Source organism: Mytilus californianus, unplaced genomic scaffold, assembly GCF_021869535.1.
Source record: "Mytilus californianus isolate M0D057914Y unplaced genomic scaffold, xbMytCali1.0.p SCAF_5, whole genome shotgun sequence".
NCBI lineage: Eukaryota > Metazoa > Mollusca > Bivalvia > Mytilida > Mytilidae > Mytilus > Mytilus californianus.
The window spans coordinates 21,060,597-21,081,115 of NW_026262701.1; the positions used below are offsets into that span (position 1 = coordinate 21,060,597).

Genomic DNA, 20,519 nt, shown 5'->3' on the forward strand with positions numbered 1-20,519 from the left:
TCCTGCATGATGAAGGTAAATCCAGAAAAGCGTTTCGGACGCATTGAATTTATAACGTGTTGTTTTCATTTTTTATATAGTCTCAAGTACATTTCTCAGTTGGTCCGATATGCGTATATGCAGTGGTCTGTATAAAATTTCAATGAAAGTACCGTTTTCATTACTAAAGCTAAGACAACAAGAACCCAATCAAAAACTTTTACATCCGGGATATATTTAAATTGGTGAAAACTTTTGAATTGTTACAAAAGATATACATTTAGGGATATATTGTTGACGTATGATTCCACTTGCAGGATTTTGTAAATAAAAATAACAATAAAAAATAAAGACACACCAGGAGTTTTTATGGTAATATTATTTAAAAAAGCAAACACATTACTGACGAATTGATCTGCAAGTGAAGAGACTTTCTTGATAAGGTTACACAGTAAGTACTGTTGTTAAACTGAGCATTGTGTATATTGATTCGTATCCTGAATTCACTCATTAAACAAGACTAAAATGTATATTATGATATATATATATAAAGTTTTGCACCTCATGTTTGCGGTATACCATCTTTTCCACAAGTTTATTGTTTTCTGTTTGGTATTAAATTCATAATTAAGATCCATTTTGTTACATCTGGTGATCCGTTTATTTGGCAATCGCTATGGTAGTCAGTAGGGTTTAAGAACATCCGTTGTTCGACCTGCTAGTCAAATGCGTTTTGTTAAAATATACTTTTTCACTTTTTTGGTCTTTTGGAAAATGTTGTTTGTGCTTTATTTAGACCCCTCTACCAAGAAATTTGTTTTGCATGCACACGTATAGAAATTGCGGTTTTTATCCAACGCAATCATAGGTTTGAACGTTGTTTTCAATTTAGACTTGTATATATATTACTTTTTCACTTTTTTGGTCTTTTGGAAAATGTTGTTTGTGCTGTATTTAGACCCCTCTACCAAGACATTTGTTTTGCATGCACACGTATAAACATTGCGGTTTTTATCCAACGCAATCATAGGTTTGAACGTTGTTTTCAATTTAGACTTGTTTATAATTTTGGTTTGGGCTTGTATTATATTTGCCTTCGGGTTTATACAATCCGTTCATCCTATTTCGACTCTTCAAAATTCAGGAGTCAATCCTAAATTGAGGTAAATTATATATGGCCTTCCAAATACCGTTTCGATTCCTAACATCACTGAAGAGACATTAATTGTCGAAATCCGGATATGGTGTACCAATTTTTGCACCTTATGTTTGCAGTATACCATCTTTTCCGAAAGTTTATTGTTTTCTGTTTAGTATTAAATTAATAATAAAGATCCATTTTGTTACATCTGGTGATCCGTTTTTTGGCAATCACCATGGCAGTCAGCAGGGTTTAAGAACATCAGTGTTCAAATGCGTTTTGTTAAAATATACTTTTTCACTTTTTTGGTCTTTTGGAAAATGTTGTTTGTGCTGTATTTAGACCCCTCTACCAAGAAATTTGTTTTGCATGCACACGTATAAAAATTGCGGTTTTTATCCAACGCAATCATAGGTTTGAACGTTGTTTTCAATTTAGACTGAATAATAGCCAACGATAAATCTTACGGGGCGATGGATCATATAAATATGATACAGTACACTACAAAATATAATATATAACCAGTCTAAAAGGGTACAACATCACCAAAAAATGACAATAAACGAACAAATGTAACTATAAATATTTCGGATAACAGATATCCTTCATCAATATGAGCACGATGTAAAATGAATCAGATAAATCTATTCTGATTATTAAACTATAGCAATCTTGAATTCTATACAATAAAAAAAGTGAAACAGTTTCACCCGAACATCATATGTAGAGACGCTAATAAATTTTTAAAATTTCCAAAAAACGACTCAAAGACATGCCTAAAATGAAAATAGTAATTATAGATATGAACTGGCACAACTTTAAAATTCCAAAATGACGTCAGTTAAGATGTTATAACAACTGCGTGTAAATACATTCCCAAAAGAACAGCACTGATCGATATAAGCTGGTAAAATATGACAAACAGAGGCTGCGTATTTATCATTCCAAATAAATAGCAGTTTTATAATGAAAAGAAAAAATAATAGTAAATTTGGGCTAAGGTTAAAAGTTGGACGTGGATACGTACTTGTATATCCCTACCAAATGAAAAGAACCCTGGTTTTTAAACTAGTAAAATTCCAAAAATTCCAAAAGAATCCTTAAAACTGTAAGAGTCAAGTAAGGAATCCGGAGTAACTGGAAACAAATGATGTCAGGAAAATGAGTGATGGTAGGGAAAATGAGTGACTCATTCTATGTTTTTTCATTTATGCCCTCTGGGGAAACTGTCCTTAGCTTTCTTATCCAAAACCTTTCCCGAGCAAGTCTTTCGGCCCTTGACCAACCCTCACTTTAATGTCCTCACTTTAATGTCCTCGTGACAGTGATGTACACCTTATGAATATTCCATATAAACAAGGACATTAAAGTGATCTTCAACCGTCACCAGGACAGTAAAGTGATCTTTTCCAGTCACCAGAACATTATAGTGATCTTCTATATATCATTTATTTTCTGCATTTACAAAAAAATCAGTACACATATACTTTAGGCATTGTACCAGATCTTGTCTTTCTGCACTGTTCACTATATTGATGTGCCGTTGTCAAAACCAGATGATACATGAAAAAGCATAGCATGATTTGACAAAAATACCACAAAGTACATTAAAGTACAAGACCCCGTTAACCGCCACCAAAACCCGACTACTCTGAAAAAAAGACATACAACGAACAACTCAGTGTCCAGGTAACCTAGCATTGTACAGACAAAAAATGTCTAACAGGACAATACGATTTTATACATCAAAAGGTTTTCTACTTTTAGCTTGGTTTCGTTTATTTCAAAGGGGTTTATTTTGCCTTTTCTGTGTATCCTTGGCGATTCAATTAATCGAGATATGCCTCGCCTGCTTTACTGATCATGATTGAATTTTATGTTGAAGGTCTTTAAGAAAAAGATCCTACTTTGTACAGGTATCACATAAACTTAACATAATTAAAGATCCTTGAAAAAAAAGTTCAAGGTCAAATGAACCCTGGAAGACGGACATGTTCACCTTACAATTATTCAATTAAACACATATAGTTGACCTACTGTTTACGATACCTTAGAAACGAACCACGAAAAATTTATATCGAACAATCAGAACCATCATAATGAGGCCAAGGTCACGTGAACCCTGCCAGACAGCATGTACACCTTATGAATATTCCATATAAACAAGGACATTAAAGTGATCTTCAACCGTCACCAGGACAGTAAAGTGATCTTTTCCAGTCACCAGAACATTATAGTGATCTTCTACTGTCACGAGGACATTAAAGTGATATTCACCAATCACCTGGATATTATTTTTGTCTTTATGTACGTCACCAGGAAATTAAAGCGATCTTCTCTAGTCACCAGGACATTGTAGTGATCTTTTCCAATCATCAGGACATTATAGTGATCTTTTCCAATCACCGGGACATTATATTTGTCTTTACGTAACCAGGACATTATAGTGAACTTCTCGTCACCAGGACATTATAGTGATCTTTTCCAATCACCAGGACATTATAGCGATCTTTTCCAATCACCAGGACATTATAATTGTCTTTATGTCACCTCGACATTATAGATATCTTTTCCAGTCACCAAGACATTGAAGTAATCTTTTCCAATCACCAGGACATTAGAGTGAATTCCAGTCACGAGGACATTATAGTGATTGTCTCTAGTCACCAGGACATTATAGTGATCTCCAGGCACCAAGATATTAAAGTAATCTTCTACAATCACCATACATTTTTAGTGATCCACCAGGACAATAAAGTGGTTTTCTCGTCACCAGGACATAATAGTTATCTTCTACCATCACAACGACTTTAAGGTGATTTTCTCCATGCATTCCTTTATATTATAGTTATCTTCTCCGGTCACCATACATTATAGTGATTGTCTCCATTCGCGAGAACATTAGAGGGATCTTCTCGTCACCAATATATTAAAGTGATCTTCTCCAGTCACCCGGATAAAAATGTGCTCTTCTCGTCATCATGCAGGACATTGTTCTGATCTTCTCCAATCACTAGCACATTTGAGTGATATTCTCAAGTCACCAGGACATTGAAATTATATTCTCTTGTCACCAGGACATTCTAGTTTTCTTTTCCAGTCACCAGGACATTATAGTCATCTTCTCACCAGCAGGACATTATTGTGGTCTTCTACTGTCAGGAGGACAATATATAATGGTCTACTCATTAGCAGGACATTATAGTTATCTTCTCGTCACCAGGACATTACACTGATCTTCTCCAGTCACTGGGACGTCTCAGTGACTTCTCATCACCAGGACATTAGTGTGGTATTCTCATGTCAGCAGGATAATATAGCGATCTTCTCGTCACCAGGACATTATAGTGATCATCTCCAGTCAACAGGACGTAATATTGATCTCCTACAGTCACCAGGACATTATAATTATTATACCTATTACCAGGACATATACTGATCTTATCCAGTCACCAGAACATAATAGTGGTCGTCTCTAGTCAAAAGGGCGTAATAGTGATCTTTTCCAGTCATCAGGACATTACAGTGATCATCTCCAGTCCCCAGGACATAATAGAGATCTTCTCCAGTCATCAGGACATTATAGTTATCATCTCCAGTCATCAGGACATACTAGTGATCGTTTACAGTCACCAGGACATTATAATTATCATATCAAGTCACCAGGACATTAGGGAGCTGCCATTTGATTTTTATGGGGGAGCTAGGATGAAAAATGTTGTCCTGCATTTTTTTTGTGTTAATCTCAGTCCTGCCTTTTTATTTTTCACTCTATTCGGTCCTGCCCTTTTTTTTTTAGTTTATCCTGCATTTTTTTACATAAATTGTCATCCTGCCTTTTTTTTTTGCAAAGTGTCTCATCCTGCCTTTTTTTTTACTCAAAACTCCTGTCCTGCCTATTTTTTTCAAATTTCATCATAGCCCCCCCCCCTCCCCCCCATAAAAATCAAATGGTAGCTCCCTTATACTGATCTTCTACAGTCACCAGGACATTATACTGATCTTTTCCAGTCACCAGAACATTATAGTGATCGTTTCTAGTCACAAGGACATTATAGTGATCTTCTCCAGTCACCAGGACATTACAATTATCTTATCCAGTCACCAGGACATTACAGTGATCTTCTCCAGTCACCAGGACATTACAATTATCTTATCCAGTCACCATGACATTATAGTGATCTTCTCCAGTCACCAGGACATTACAATTATCTTATCCAGTCACCAGGACGTTATAGTGATCTTCTCCAGTCACCAGGACATTACAATTATCTTATCCAGTTACCAGGACATTATAGTGATCTTCTCCAGTCACCAGGACATTACAATTATCTTATCCAGTCACCTCGACATTATAGTGATCATCGTTTTGACATTGAAGTGATCAATATCAATTTTAAAAGTTTTGGTCGAAATGAGGGCTCAGTATCTTTAATGTCTGACCAATTGATCATTTACAATGATTTTAAACATTTCAAATGTCAGTATCCAGTGCATTTGATACATAAGGATTTAGGAAAAAGTCAAATATTCTTAGTTAACTGATTATCCATTATTCACATTAAAATGTTATTTCAACTTCTTTGTTATAAATGATTGAAAAAATACATATCTAAGAATTTTGAAAAGAAAAAATTGATATGGGATGTACATATTTATGGTAAAATAATTTCTTTGTACCCTGACCTATTTTCTCAACATTTTGGTTGATGACACTTACCAGATTGGTTATAAAATTTGAAATTTTTATTACTCAAAAACTACTTAATATAAGTACACAATTTTTTCACAGAGTTTAGTTTGATCATAATACTCTTTATATATATTTATATAGACTGAAACCTCAGAAGAATACATCCTTAAAGTCAAGTGATCACAATTGTGCACAATAGATCAGAGAAAAAATGTGAATTCCAAGGAAAAAATGATGCACATTCTGAAGGAGTCCAAGATTGCACTGATGTCCAATGGCCTTTTTTAGGATTAAGGCCCCATGGAACAAGAAAATCCTAAAAGAGACTGCCAGATGTCAGAGCAATCTCAGAATTTCTCACTTATTCTGAAGAGGACACCTGTCTTGTGTACCGCATGCATAAAAAAGGTAAGCAAAAAAATACGGTGTTTTTTTTTCAAATCTATTTGACCTAATGCGAACAAGGTTCTAACTATCTATTCCAAAGACTCCCACTCGTGACAATGTATTTATGTACATCTTTTTGATGTTTGTTTTTTCGGCTTCAGATAAGTTTTGATGAAGATTAATCCAGAAAACCACTTTGTTATGTTTCAAAAGATTTCCAACTCTTCTTCAGACTTCATTAAATGTAATTGTTAGGTTGATTGGTTAAAGTATAATAGACATATATTTTGGCATAAGTGTTGTCATTTTGGCAGAGTTCACAACAAAAACAAAAGTACTAAGTAATTTTGCACAATCTTTGATGACAGAAATATGACAAGAAACTGTTGATTAATCATGTGTTTTAATTATTAATAACTTATTATTGCTAAGCAACACGAATGCACAGACAAGAAATATAAAGTAACAAAATAAAGCACTTATTCCATATATTTACATCTAAGACAATCTATAGCTGATAACAATATATTTAGATCAAGTAAAAAATGTTTTACGTTTTGTCAACACCTTATAAAATAACATATTAAAAGTTTTGAAAATAGTATTCTTAATGTCTGTTGAAGGTAATTCTTTGTTTTTAATAAAGTTTATATATATGTTTTTTTTATTTCATAGGGCATTTGTCTGCTTACCTGGTCCTAGTGCTCATCTACCCAAAAATCTTCAACTGGTTAAAACAATGTTTATTTGCTACATTCTTCATAAATGAGGGGCCTGATGGGTTATTTTCGTTCTTCGTGATCGGCGCATTTTCACTATCGTGATCCGTTTTTTCTACAGATTTATTTTTTTTTTATATTTTCGTGATCCGTGATCATGGAAATTTATTTTCTGTGAATCGTGATTGACAAAAAAATCAACTCGTGAATCGTGATGAGACCCTCCCCCCCCCACATCAGGCCCCTCATAAATAACCTAAGAGGCCACAGTGGCCAAGTGGTCTTAGTAGCCAAGTGGTCTCAGTAGTTATTCAGAATGTATTAGTACAGATCATATCAACAAATCTTAACCTTGGTAGGGGTCCAAGACTTGCTCTGGTCATTTGCAAAAATGACATGGTTCACTCCATCTTCCTGCATTATGCGATGAGGTTTGTCAGTGTTTTTTATTGTGTTTACCTCTGGTATATGTTTTTTGTCATCCAGCATTAGAACCGACCTTAACTGAATTTACAAGTGTAATAGAAAATTATGTGAAACGAATCCTACATACAAGTAAACACTGAAGAACCTTATGATAATTTCAAATACAAAAACATTCTTCCATGATAGAGTACCGGTATTATATAGATATAATTGATTGTAACTTTCAACTGACAACAGTAGGAACACATCATCTTAATTGTATGTCAGCAGAGGTGAGCAAATATAATCATTTCCTTTTTATCATAGTTTGCCTCAAGGTTTAAGAATATCATTAGCATTAAAAAAGAATACAAAAAATATCTACATTGTTGAACAGTACAGGAGGTAAAACTGTGTTGTTTGTTTGGTTTAACATACAATTCCTTTTACTCATATTCATAATGGTAGAATCTGCAAACTATCTCCCAAAAAGTCTTTCATATATATTCTAAATTTTCACTCTCTAAAAAGGAATAAAAATTACCATATCTATAATCTATATGTTAGCTATACTTTAATTTATTCTCACATTTATGACAAAAAGAATTTGATACAATAACATATAGCTTTTTAATAAATGTATAACCATGAATTCCATGGACACTGTATAATAGATATGCAAATTAAATGGTCAGTGGTCACAACAAAATGTACTTAATTCCCTCACCTTCTAAATAGGAAGTGCCAAGTAATTTGTCATTTTAACAAGTTTATCCATAAATATCAAATTTTGGTAAAATTGACATGATTACACCTGAGATGGTCAGATAAAGGACAATATATGATAGATGGTTTATGTGTGAACATTATTTCATATTCAACAGATTGTATTATTTCACTATTTAAGCAAAGGTATTTCTCTAAAGGAGAAGGGGCGTTGAGGCCCGGTTTTGGCCCAAGAAAATAGAATGTTTGACAACTATTTCAAATTGGCACATAATGTTTGGAAATGCATAGAGTCAAGAAATATAAATAAAAGAAAAATGATTGCTTTATCTGATGACGTCTCAATTACGTTATAATATATACCATTTTCATGAAAACGATGAAAAATACAGAATTTATGCAGTTTTCCATCGTTATTTCCATTGTGGAAACATTGCACCTAGTTATTAGGACAAATTTAAGAATAAGTATGATAACTTTTAAATTTGCAGTAATATTTGGGCCAAATAAGGGCCTTATTGCTCCTACTTCTTTCTATAAAAGGCTGAAGGGATTGTGGAGATGTAGACATTCAAATTATAAGATATCTTGGTCTTTCTATATATAACTTTAAAGTAATAATTTCAAAGATTTTTTCTACTTTTCAGCTTATTTAAACTTTTCCTGACAGATTAATTATTATTTCATAATTAGTATAAGTTACATTCTAATATGGTGTGCTGAAAACTTCACATGAAAAGAGCTATGGTAAAATACTTGATACAGTATGACCATTACAAATCAACAACACTACACTGTGTTTTGTGCATGAAAATATCATATGACAGCATAAAAAAACTGGCAACAAGCCTGATGATGTTGCACAGAAAAAAGAACACAAATTTTGAAGATTAACTTAAAAGAATGTCAAATTTCACCAATATATCAGCTTACATCATTGGAGAATTTCAACATTCAAATTTCAAATATTAACGTAAATGGCTAAGCATGCACTTTTTACATTTGAACATTTTATTGTCTCTGGTGCAGAAAAATATAAGTCCACTGAAATAAGTAGTAAAAATTTCATTTGTCTGAATAAGATATGGATTTAATGCATTACTCTTTTTTTTTTCATATGGAAGTAAAAGTACTGACTGAATTTCAGATAAAAGTAATCTAAAATCTCCATGTACTGTCTTTCAATTTAATATCTTAAAATCATTATTCGATTGGTAACAATAGATTATAATAACTTTTTTTTTATAGTTCGTAGTAGATTTGTTATTTCTTTACATGTCACACTTTATTGATATATTAAAATATTACACAAAATGAATCTTTTGAAATTAATCAAAACATGCCGAAAGGTTACAATATATGATATATTATGTCGACTTTTATGGTTAATATATTGTTTAATGCAAATGAAGTAAAATTTATATCTTATTACTTTATGATCACAATATATTAGTGAAAATATTTCCTTTTTAAGTCTATTAGGACTTGCATGAGTTCAGATAACAATAACAATACATGTACAATGTAACAAGAATGGTATGCATAAAACACTTAAAAACACAAAGGTCATTCTTTGTTACTATGGTGATAACATTTGATCAGTTTCCATTTTAACTTTAATCTTTATGTAACATAGCCTTTTACAACGTTTGTAGTTAATATTTCAACTATTAACTCAACAACTTGTATTCATGGAATACTTTAAATATAAACATTGAGATTAAGAACAGTAATTAATACAAGCGCTGTTCCTTTGATTTTTGTGTGCTTTTTGCTGTGCATGTGATTTTGTGTCATGGACGGATACCCCATATCCTTTGTTTTTCTATGAATGACTAGTTTCGTTGAACTTTTGGTTAAATTCTTAAAAAAAAAAAATTTTGAAATGCAAGCAGAGATATTTGGTAGTTGTCTAAGTTGTGAAAAAAGAAATTAAAAAAAGGGGATTATGAACAAGTCTTTTTGATTTGGATTAAATTGGCAATATTCAATGATTTTTTTTTTTATTTAATTTTTGTTTATTATCATTTTATCTTTCAGAAGATGATTTTAAAAAAGGCAAACTGAGTACAGATAACAATGGAGACCGAGGGTTCTGTTTTAAGCTGACAATTAAAGCAGAGAAACAAGACAGCTAATTTAAACTTGCATGACAGTTTGTTTAAAAAGCTATTACAGTCAAAAATTCAGAAATTAATGTGATGTTTCAATTACCAGTAACAAAACAAATTGTTCACAACTTTCTCCTTTGGTCTTTATGGATAGTTGTTTCATTGGCAATCATACCACATCTCCTTATTTCTATATTCAAAATTTACATTGAATTAATTCAAACTTGTATTTTTTTTTGGCTAGTTGTAGTCTCCTTCATAATGTTCAAGAATAGTATTAACTAATGTCATATTTTTGTCCGCAGTTGTTCTTGTTTGTTTACTGAATCTATGGTACTTAAATATTCAGCATTTGAATTATCTATTTTAATTCTATAATGTTTCATGAGTATCATCTCCTTGGTTTGACAGCAAAAGCTTTCTGTCTGTGTTTTTCTTGAACTTGTTTGAAATGTTGTAGTAAGTCTTGGAAATTAAGGTGAGATACAAATGGTCTCTGATCAGTTGATGATTTTGTCTTTTGCCTGAAAATAAAAGTAAAAAGTATTGGTTTTCAGTCATTTATGAAATGTCCATTTTAATTATTGACATGCCAGATAATCCATGTATGTAAGTTGGGATTAAGATTCTTACATTAATGCATACAGATATCCTGGTTGTCAAAAACATGTTCTATAAGCTGGAAGTCCAAACTCAAATTGACGTTAGATTACAATACACTGTGGGAGATCCTCTTCGATTTTCAAAAAGGAGGAGGGGGAAGGGGTGTTGCTGGAAAAAAGTCAGTAAAATGTACTTAAAAAAACATGAGTTTTTGCCAAAGAGAGGGTCCCGTTAATTGAAAAAGTTTACAACAGGCAATCAAAATTATACTAATAATTAACTGTGCTGACCCTTCAGGCTAAGTCAGCTAAAAACATATATGTTCATTAAACATAAGGTACCACCTCTTGTCTGAATCCTACTTCTCATCTGTCATGGTTTAAGAAGTATATGTTAAGATTATGAACTAAGTACTGAAAGAATGTCAATCAGTGTCTGACTAACAGCGACTGTTCAGTGCTAGAAAACCAAAACTTCAAAACAGTCCAGGAAACTAATGTTCTAACAATCAATAGTAGTTGACACACTTATATGTTCGGTAATAAACCAAAGTAAATCATTAGTTAAAACAGGATTAGAATCGATCAACAAACACAATGACAATATAGTTACACAAACAGTACCTAAGATAAAGACCATCTGTAGGATTCAAACATAATACCCAGAATGCAGATATTGCAATTAAAAACTGTATATTCCTGATACTTAAATCTACTCTTGAAAAAGACTTTAATTTACTCTTGAAAAAAACTTAAATCTACTCTTGAAAAAACTTGAATCTACTCCTGAAAAAAAATCAAATCTTTTATACACTTGAAAAAAATTTAAAAACAAATTTTAAACTTCCTAATAAAACAGAGACCTTGCAATGAAGGTGAGAGGGTTTTTCTTGGCTTTTTTTTTAATAATTTCTCTGCCAGAAAGTTTTTGAATACATCTGCTTGCAGCTACTGCAGTGTAAATGCCTAAATGAGACATGAATTAGCTTAAGCTATATAGACAAAGTGGTATCATAAAGAACATCCCAAATTCACTACAACTTTGACTGGTCACAAACCCAAATTAGAAAGAACAAAAAGTTTATCTGCAGCAGCAGGGAAGCCCCTAATTTCATTAGTTAATTCCAAATAACACAGTAATGACAAAAAAAATAAATGAAGGAATCATAATTGGTTTATAAATTTCCAATTTACTTAAGATTTATTTTTGAACAAATTATCAATTAGAAAATATATAAGTTTCACTCACCTTAAAACAAAATTTTCACAAAATACAAAAAGGATTAAGCCTATAAGCTAGAATACAAACATTAGAATGATTTCTTTATTCGCCAAGACTTAGGAAGAATAACTGAAATCACACTACTTATAACAAATCAATAGAAACAATGTATTTTGTGTGATAGCATTTATCTGAAGTAACTGTTATATGCATACAGCTGAAAGAAACTATGTTGCAGTGCACAACAATTCTACAGCAAGTCAAAACAGAAGTCAAAAGTTTACCAGCTAATCAACACCATGCTTATTAAATCCTACAATCTATAAATTGTCTTCCATGAGGGCAGGATAGAGGTCAAAAGGTAAAAGTCAGTTAATGTTTGACATATTTATAAGCCCATAATGTTCATTATTGTTTCTTCTTATCTTAAAATCACTAAATATAGCAATAATAGATTTAATAAATAATGAAAGTTTTAGATGTGCTTATATTTATATTGTTATTACTTCTGAAAGCACAACCAGCTGCAGATTAATTGACTTTACTACATAATTAAGTACAACTAATTTCAATGATTTCATAAACTATATGCACTGGTTTCAATTATATTTATTAGCAGGTTATAGCTTTTAGCTTCATTTCAAGATGACTCATTTATAAATACATTTCATTTGTCCTCCTCTTTTATTACATGTATATAATTTTTCTTATTTTTAAGCCTTCTCAAGGCTACACTTATCCACACTTCCTATTATGTTTAACCACAAAAATGACTTCATCTAAGACTAATCCGCAAACAACGTAAATTGGAATTAGTTTATATAACCTGCGTATAATTCATATTTGTTATTTTATGAATCACAGCTAATAACATATTGTTTTAGAGTGTCAGCATTCATCATATTTACATATAAAATTAAGGCAATTTAGAATTATGAATAAATATGTAATTTTATATATCATATGTAAGATTATTATAGATGTGTTGGTGTGGTGACGATAATACAAACAGGTGCTTACTTCACACCTGTATTTGTTTATCCTTCAAATATTCCAACACATTTATAATACTCAGGTGAAAATGAAAGTGTTAAGTGCATTTCATACTCCAGTGAAAAAGGAAATTTTGTACAAGATATATGTGAAAAATTAAAGTAGATTTTCATATATATATCCTTTTATCATCCTCAATACATGATCTACGAATTGATGCTTTTTCCTGTTAAAAATTTGACATCACAATGCAAAAATCTTTAGTCCCAATGTCCTCTGACACATTTTCCCCCAAATGACCCCAGGTCAACTCAGGGGCCGTTCATTCACAGAATAGAAATTGGAATATTGTGTATTGTAATATGTGGAATGAGATTTTTGGTCATCTGTGTATCCCCTTTTCTAATAATGAAGTGACACAAGCTAATCATATTTGAGTAGCTTACATTATTCCTCTGCTGAATGTTTTAGTATTTAAATATTACTAAAGGTACACAAATTAGATGACAAAGATGACCAATTCTCAACTGACATCAAATAAGTGAGCATTGGGCTTATATGAAAAACACTACCCAGAGGTACCCAAGTGTAAAATATACGTCCCCAGTTGGATAAACACATCCAAAATTTACCAGAACCATTTTTCACAATATACCGGGTAATTGTAATAAATTTGTGAATTATCAATATTATAAATTATGAACATCTTAAATAAAAATTTTCATCTGAAACACTTATTCCACATGCCAAAACAAAAAATATGGTAATCAATTTAAGTTCCTCAGATGATTAACTAATAGACTGTTACTTAATACTTTTGTGAGTCCATAGCTCTGTTTACTAATCAATAACCTCTAGAAAAAAATATGTTTAGTCCTTATAATGCTCAACCAAAAACAATCATTATGTTTTCTTTCAATTTCAACTTTCTTGGAACTCCAGGATTCCATTCATGTGTATAGTACATGAATATATCACAGTGAAATCAACATAATTATTGTTTACATTAGCTACAAAAGTAGTTTCGGCAACATGTCTAATGAAGTGTATGCCAAGAAAAAAATTCCATTTGACCAATCACATTCAAGTATTTGTAGATATGTAAATGATATTTGAATTATGATATTATACAATGATACATATTATGATGTTTTACCTCTGAGGTTAATTTGCCTAATTTAAAAAAAGGGGGTTTCCTCTGATGTGAAATTATTAAAATTAAGACCTTATATGCACAAATGTCACAAAAGCAAAGTTTTTTTCTTCAGGTGTGATGGTAAAACTGATTTCCAACAAACTAAATCAACTATGAAAGATTCTTTCAAAGTACAAAAGGAGACAATCTACCATATTATCAGAAGAAAACCACATTATTTTGTTTGTAATGACCCATTTAAGTATGTACTGATGACAGGTTAACGCTCCAATTATCTCCCATCAAAGTTAATTATGTGTGAATTATCCCCCTTTAATCCTCTTTCATGTGATATATGATACAGTATAAATGGCCACCCAATTAGATATCAAGTTTATATTGATTTTGCTCACATGGTTTGTAAATTATAAATAGTGATGTGTACAGACTATTTGATGTCAGTATTGATAGCCACTAGGACTAAATGTCAACGTAATATGGGTGTCAAACACATTTGAAATGGGCCTATGGTTATGATTTTAGATCATATCTTTTGCAAGAAGTAATAGTAACATTTTTCACATAAAACTGTTTTATGAGTGGGAGTCAAAATGTATTACTTTTCATAATATTTTCTGATTTTTTTCCTACATTATTATATGTATATTGAATATGTCAGAACAGAAAGCTTAATACATAATCATTTTTTTCTTTGAAGATTTTATTTCAAGTACATAAGGATGAATTGTATTCAAGTTTTTCTTAAATAATCATACCACATCTTATCATTTTTATATTTACATCCTACACATAATTTTGTCGAATTTAGCATATATATGTGTTGGGGAAGGATTCTGTCTGTTGCATCCATAAACTAAGGGCTTCCAAGTCAGTATCTCTCACCTAACAAAAGTATGTTACATTTATACCTTTAAAAACAGTCACAGCCATCTTTATCTATCATACTTATCAATGTTATAGCTAAAATTTCCAAATAGAGACTCTTAAGAGCCTGTGTCGAAATGTGCATCTTCAACACTCACCATTTGGGCCAGGTGAGCTAAAAAGGATAATTCTAGTCATTCTAGGACAACAATGCATGTAAGGAGTCAATTGGCCCAAAAATGAGAAAAAATTGTTATTAAAGAACAACTTAAAGCACCTATAAGTAGTCCAGAGACAATTAAAAAACCATGTTGACTTATTTATCTAATGTTTTATTTTATTATGTATTTATATACTTTCAAGATAAAATATATATAAATAAACTGCTTCGCTGAGCGCAGCTGGATATGCCCGCAGAGGTCCAACCCTGAACAGTTGGGACAAAAATGGACACAATATTCAAGCTTGATACAGGTCTGAATTTGGATTGTAATTAAATATTTGACATATTATAGGTTTCTGAATAAATGTAGTCAAAGAACTTGAAATTGGTTATATGAATTCAATTTACCATTTCTTGCTGTTGTGCAATACACTGTGCTGTTGCGCAATACTTAGTAAATCTGTTGTCAGACTATAAACAAATAAAGTTCAATTTCTTCTCAATGTCATATTTGAAATATATGAAAATCAATAGGGAGATTACATCAATAGCTATAAATAATTCACCAAAGTTTCATGAGAACATGTGAAAGCATTTTTGAGTTATTGTCCAAAAACCGGAAAATCCCCCCTTTTTTAATGAATAAAACCCCATAACTCAGAAATGTAAAATCTAAAATTTATAAAATTCTAAAGGGAGCTTACATCAACAGATATTAACATTTCACCAAAGTTTCATGAGAACTGCTGAAAGCAATTTTTAGTTATTTTCTGAAAATTGGAAAATCACCCTTTTTTTATGAATAAAACCCTGTAACTCGGAAACGTAAAATCTAAAATTTAAAAAAATCGAAGGGGAGCTCATGTCAATAGATATAAACAATTCATCAAAATTTCTTGCAAGTTGGTGAAAGCATTCTTGAGTTATTGTCGGAAAACTGGAAAATCCCCCCTTTTTTTAATGAATAAAACCCCAAAACTCGGAAACGGTAAATCTGAAATTTATAAAAAACGAAAGGGAGCTCACGTCAATAGATATAAACAATTCACCAAAGTTTCATGCATATTGGTTAAAGCGTTTTTGAGTTAATGTCCGACATGTTGACGACGGACGGACGGACTGACGGACGGACAGACGGTCAACGGTATACCATAATACGTCCCTGAAACGGGCATATAAAAATCAAGCACTTGGTTCATATAGTCATTTAAAGTCCTTGAGAGAGTCGCCTGACTATTTCAAAAGAATGAGGTGATGGTTTTTCTCTAGGTATACCGACAAACTTTTTGACAAGACATTAAAAGAAGTAATACTCCAGGCCTTGCAGTCATAAAACTTTCGAGCATGATTATTGTACACAAACTCAGAAATCAACCAATCAAAATACAGGATTTGGTGTTTCAAGCACAAATTTTGTACTCCAAGTACTGAGTCAAGTTTTATGACCGAGGGGCCTGGTCTGCTGGATATTTGACTCAGTAAAGACTTAATGATTACTAGTCAGGCACTTTTTTGATGGATTTTATATTTTAGAATAATGATTAAAACCATTAATTCCATTAAAAGTTCTTCACCTTATGCTTTGTTACACATGCAAAATATATTCAACACTAGATATTGAATCATTCTACAGTATTGTAAGTAGTTACAAACTAAGCAGATTAAATCGTTGGTTAAGCAATCACATCAATTGATCTACATAAAAACTAAGAACCTTACAAATGGGGTAACAAAAACATAATGAATCTCCCTTATTTTCACCTGATATTTCCCTTTATAATTCAAAAATATATAATTGTTAACATTCTAAAATGAGTGTTTACATTACCAAAATCCTAGTTAAAAAAGGAATATATTACAGACATAAAACCCCTAAACAAGGTTTAAGTTAAAAGTTTTTGTCCCTATTTTCAAGGTTAAAACTGCTGAATAAATTTTAGTATACACTCATAAAACCCCTAAAAAGGCTTTAGTGAAAAGATAGATGTTGTCCATATTTCCCAGGTGAAACCTGGTGAATAAATTGTATTACAGCATCAATTACTTAGATTCCCTAAATCCTAGCCCTGAAATTGCAAAACTTAATCCCACAATCTAAATTATATAACACACTCTATTTTCATGTAAAATTACTCAAGCACTTAATTGTCTCTCATGAAACTTACATCATCTCATTAATCAGCATCCCATAGCAATTTCAAAAAAGGTGTAAAGTTTCAAACAATTTACATCAAATAATTTGTCTGTCTGTCTGAAATAATAGTTTTATGTCAGTAATCAATTTTATTGTGACGTAATTCATGTAATCAATTTCAAATTCAGATACAAAATCTAATCAGTTTCAATGAGTTTGGAAAATATTTCAACATTTTACTGTCCAAGAATGTGGGCTGTATTTGCTGACTTGCATTCTTAATATCCTTAATCTGTTGTAATAAATTGTTGAAACAGAGATATGTCTCGCCTGTATGTAATTTTTTTGGGATAATGCATATGTTGAAATTAAAATAGCCTGGAGAAAATGGCAACTCTTTAACATTTATTTCCAAAATTCGAAGTAAGTAAACCATGACTAAGGGAGCAGGGCCAATTAACCCTTGGAAATGAGATATATGGCAATGCAACTGACTTTACATAAAGGGTTTCCTTATACTGACATAATCACAAATTTTAACATGTAAACTACTGTAAATGCAGAAATTATTGCAGGCATTTGTTATTGCGATTTTTAAGAATGGACAAAAAATGTGAAATTAATTATTGTGATTTGAAGAAAATCTGCATACAGATATATGTATCAGATATCAGAATGTGAGTTCTTATTATAGGGATACTCACCCAGTTGCATTATTTCGCAATAATAAAAACTTCACAATAATTTCAGAATTTACAGTATGCAAAAGTTCCCAAGTCAAAAGACAATGACTGAGGGAGTGGGACAAAATAATCGCCATGGAAATGAGACATGACAGTGTTAATATAACTGCATACTAAATATCATTGACTTACCATTAGTGGTTTCCTATAAACTTATCTATCACAGACTATGCCAAAGTTTCAGTCAGTAGACCATGACTGAGGGGTTGGGCCAAAAAGTATCCATTGAAATAAGATGTGTCAATGCTGATATAACAACAAATTGTGACAATGATTTACAAATCATTCTATTTTTGTACTGTCTAAAATGTAAATACATTCATAGTTTTTTCTGATTGAACAAATTGTTTCAACAAAGAAACCGCTACACTTTCAATGCACTGAATTATTGTGAATAAATTTGTTTAAAAACCACATGCTTTGTCCTGGTTTTTAAATTTACAATGTAAAAAAATAGACAATCTCTGTTATATCTTACACACCACAAAAAGAAACAAATCCATTTTGTCAACCTGTTGTTTGATAAGCATTTTGCTAGGTACACAATGAGATTAATAATTTTCATTTGATGCTGTCTATCATCTACTGACAATTATTAATTTATTTTACACTGCAAACCTTAACAGACCTTTTTTCTGTAGAATGATTTTTCAAAGGGCAATATGTAGAATTTATGTTCCCAATAAACACAACACAAATAATGGCACTAGTAAAAATTTTCCAATATCTTTATTCTTATTTTAAAATTTCAAAAACTTCCTAATCATGTATGAGAAAGGAATGGTCAGTCAAACATAGCCAAAGTTACTCAATCATAAAATGTAAGTCATGGTTACCAAAATGTATTGGAACTGTTTTTTTACTATAATTTATATCAGAGAATAATAGGAGTGTAATATCATTGACATTCTACTTAATGTTTCTGAAATACAGAGCTAATTGCAAAGCTTTATCAAGATCGCTCAACAGTATAATATAGGTCATAATGACCAAAATGTCACTGATGTTTTTCTATACCTTTAAAGCAAACTAAAGTTGTGACTATCACTGATATACTAATCTGAGAATCTAATTTTAAAACAATATCAAAGTCAATCTACCATAAAAGGTAGCTAAAGGTAAACATTGCCAGTCAATATAATATATCAGGTATTTGTTATGGTAAAATATTAATATAGTATCATGGGTTTCAGAGTTATGGACCTCAACACAATATCAAGTTAACCCATGACCGACATGTGTTTATATGGATGCTCCAGTCTTATTCTTAGCATAGGCAGTACATTTATATATAGGCAATTTATCATTCTAGATGGAGCACTACTAAAAAAACGCTAAACAAAAATATCCACCATTTTAAATGTTTCTTCTTCTAATAGAAAATAATATGGATATTTTGAAATGAATTTTACATTTCACATGATTTATTTACATTGCAGCTGTCATTATGGGTGGCAGAGCAGGTCATCCTTTAAAATAAAAACAAAAATAACCATTCAAACCCATCAAAAATCTCTAATTGATCAAAAAACACAAAACTTCCACAAATTTAGTCCATGTTTAATAAGTTCTTGTCAGCCTGTGGTTTAGAGAAAAAAGAATTTTAGACTTGGGAACATATTTTAAATATACAAACAAGAGACATCAAGCATACAATATTAGATTGAATTGCAAGTCTAAAAGATGTGAGCTACTTAAAGTTATTGCAAGGAAATAACAGATATCATTTTTTCCAATCAAATGAAGAACCACATTTCCTGAATGGCAAAAGTAAAGGGAAATCATCACTATATAACTTAACCTTCATTTTGTCAATAGTAACAACATACTAAAATTTGAAAGGAATTAGTAAAACAGTTGAACTTCATGATGAAATAGTGGGAGTCACTTGCATACCCCCTCAAAACACACAAAGGTTGTATTGCCAGTCAATAGAATATTTCAGAGATTTCAATGGTACTGTCATTGGTTTCTGTGACATGAAAGTCAACACTATACTAAATCTAACCTATGAAATGGATTTATATGTATACTCCTGTCTTATTCTTAGTATAGGTATCATATAGACATATACTAGAAAATGGATCATTCTAGACAGAGCACTACTATTAAAGGCTAGAGATGCTATCTAGAATTCTTTTAAATGTTTCTAAATGTAATTGAACAAAATATGGATATTTTGTACTAAGTTTCACATTTCACATGATTCAGCTGCCATTATGGTTGACTGTGCAGGTCATCCTTAAAAATAAAAATAAACATTTAATCCCACCAAAAATCTCTAATTGATGAAAACACACACATCTTGCACTAATTTTGTGCACATTTAATCAGTTCTTGTCAGCCTGTGGTTAGAAGAAGAATTTAAAACTTGGAAACATTTTTAAAAATATACAAAAAAGAGACACCAAGCATACTACAATACCTTGAATTGTAAGTCTCAAAGATGTGTGCTACTTAATGTTAGTAAAAGGTTCATGA

The 20,519-nt window shown here is 31.4% G+C and overlaps 1 protein-coding gene across 1 annotated transcript in view; it reads right to left on the minus strand.

Moving 5' to 3' along the window:
* Positions 1-6,586: 6,586 nt before the first annotated feature.
* Positions 6,587-20,519, minus strand: part of LOC127702674 (protein VAC14 homolog) — a 46,073-nt gene continuing 32,140 nt past the window's right edge. Inside the window, exon 17 of the mRNA XM_052206974.1 lies at positions 6,587-10,685. Coding sequence (XP_052062934.1) covers positions 10,553-10,685 — 133 coding nt within the window. The 3' untranslated portion in view covers positions 6,587-10,552. The remainder of the gene's footprint in view (positions 10,686-20,519) is intronic.